The sequence below is a fragment of the Salvelinus sp. IW2-2015 genome, linkage group LG15, assembly GCF_002910315.2.
Source record: "Salvelinus sp. IW2-2015 linkage group LG15, ASM291031v2, whole genome shotgun sequence".
In the NCBI taxonomy this organism is placed as follows: Eukaryota; Metazoa; Chordata; class Actinopteri; order Salmoniformes; family Salmonidae; genus Salvelinus; species Salvelinus sp. IW2-2015.
The window spans coordinates 27,845,730-27,846,295 of NC_036855.1; the positions used below are offsets into that span (position 1 = coordinate 27,845,730).

The following is a 566-nucleotide window of genomic DNA, read 5'->3' on the forward strand; positions in this document are numbered from 1 at the left end:
AGATTTGATTTGATGTGCGCAATAATGGCACACATTTCAACTATCCCAAAAGAGGTCAAAATATACCCAATCCATTGAAACGGCTGTGTGTGTTGCGGTGTGTTTCAGCTGCAGAACCTGGGGGTGAACCCGGCTAACATTGGTTTCAGCTACTTGACCATGGAGTCTGACAAGTTCATCTGCATCCGGGAGAAGGTGGGCGAGCAGAACCAGGTGGTGATCATAGACATGGCCGACCCCAATAACCCCAGCAGACGTCCCATCTCTGCTGACAGTGCCATCATGAACCCTGCCAGCAAGGTCATCGCCCTCAAAGGTAGGGTACCACCACGACCTTACGCTTGCCTCCCAAGTGGCACCCAATTCGCCCATGTAGCCCACAACTTATGACCAGGGCCCATAGGGCACTATGTAGGGAATAYGGTGCCATTTGGGAGTCACATTATGACCCCGCTCCCTGACCGACCCTCCCTGGGCTCCTTATTCGACCAGTGTAATAACAACAACCAAAACGCTCTGTTACAATGCACTCACTAAGTCGCTCTGTTACAATGCACTCACTAAGT

The 566-nt window shown here is 51.2% G+C and overlaps 1 protein-coding gene across 2 annotated transcripts in view; it reads left to right on the forward strand.

Moving 5' to 3' along the window:
* LOC111974793 (clathrin heavy chain 1) overlaps nt 1–566 on the forward strand; it is a 55,333-nt gene that overhangs the window by 32,861 nt on the left and 21,906 nt on the right. For both annotated transcript variants that reach the window (XM_024002795.2, XM_024002796.2), the window contains exon 2: nt 109–316. In XM_024002795.2, the coding sequence (XP_023858563.1) occupies nt 109–316 (208 nt within the window). The remainder of the gene's footprint in view (nt 1–108; nt 317–566) is intronic.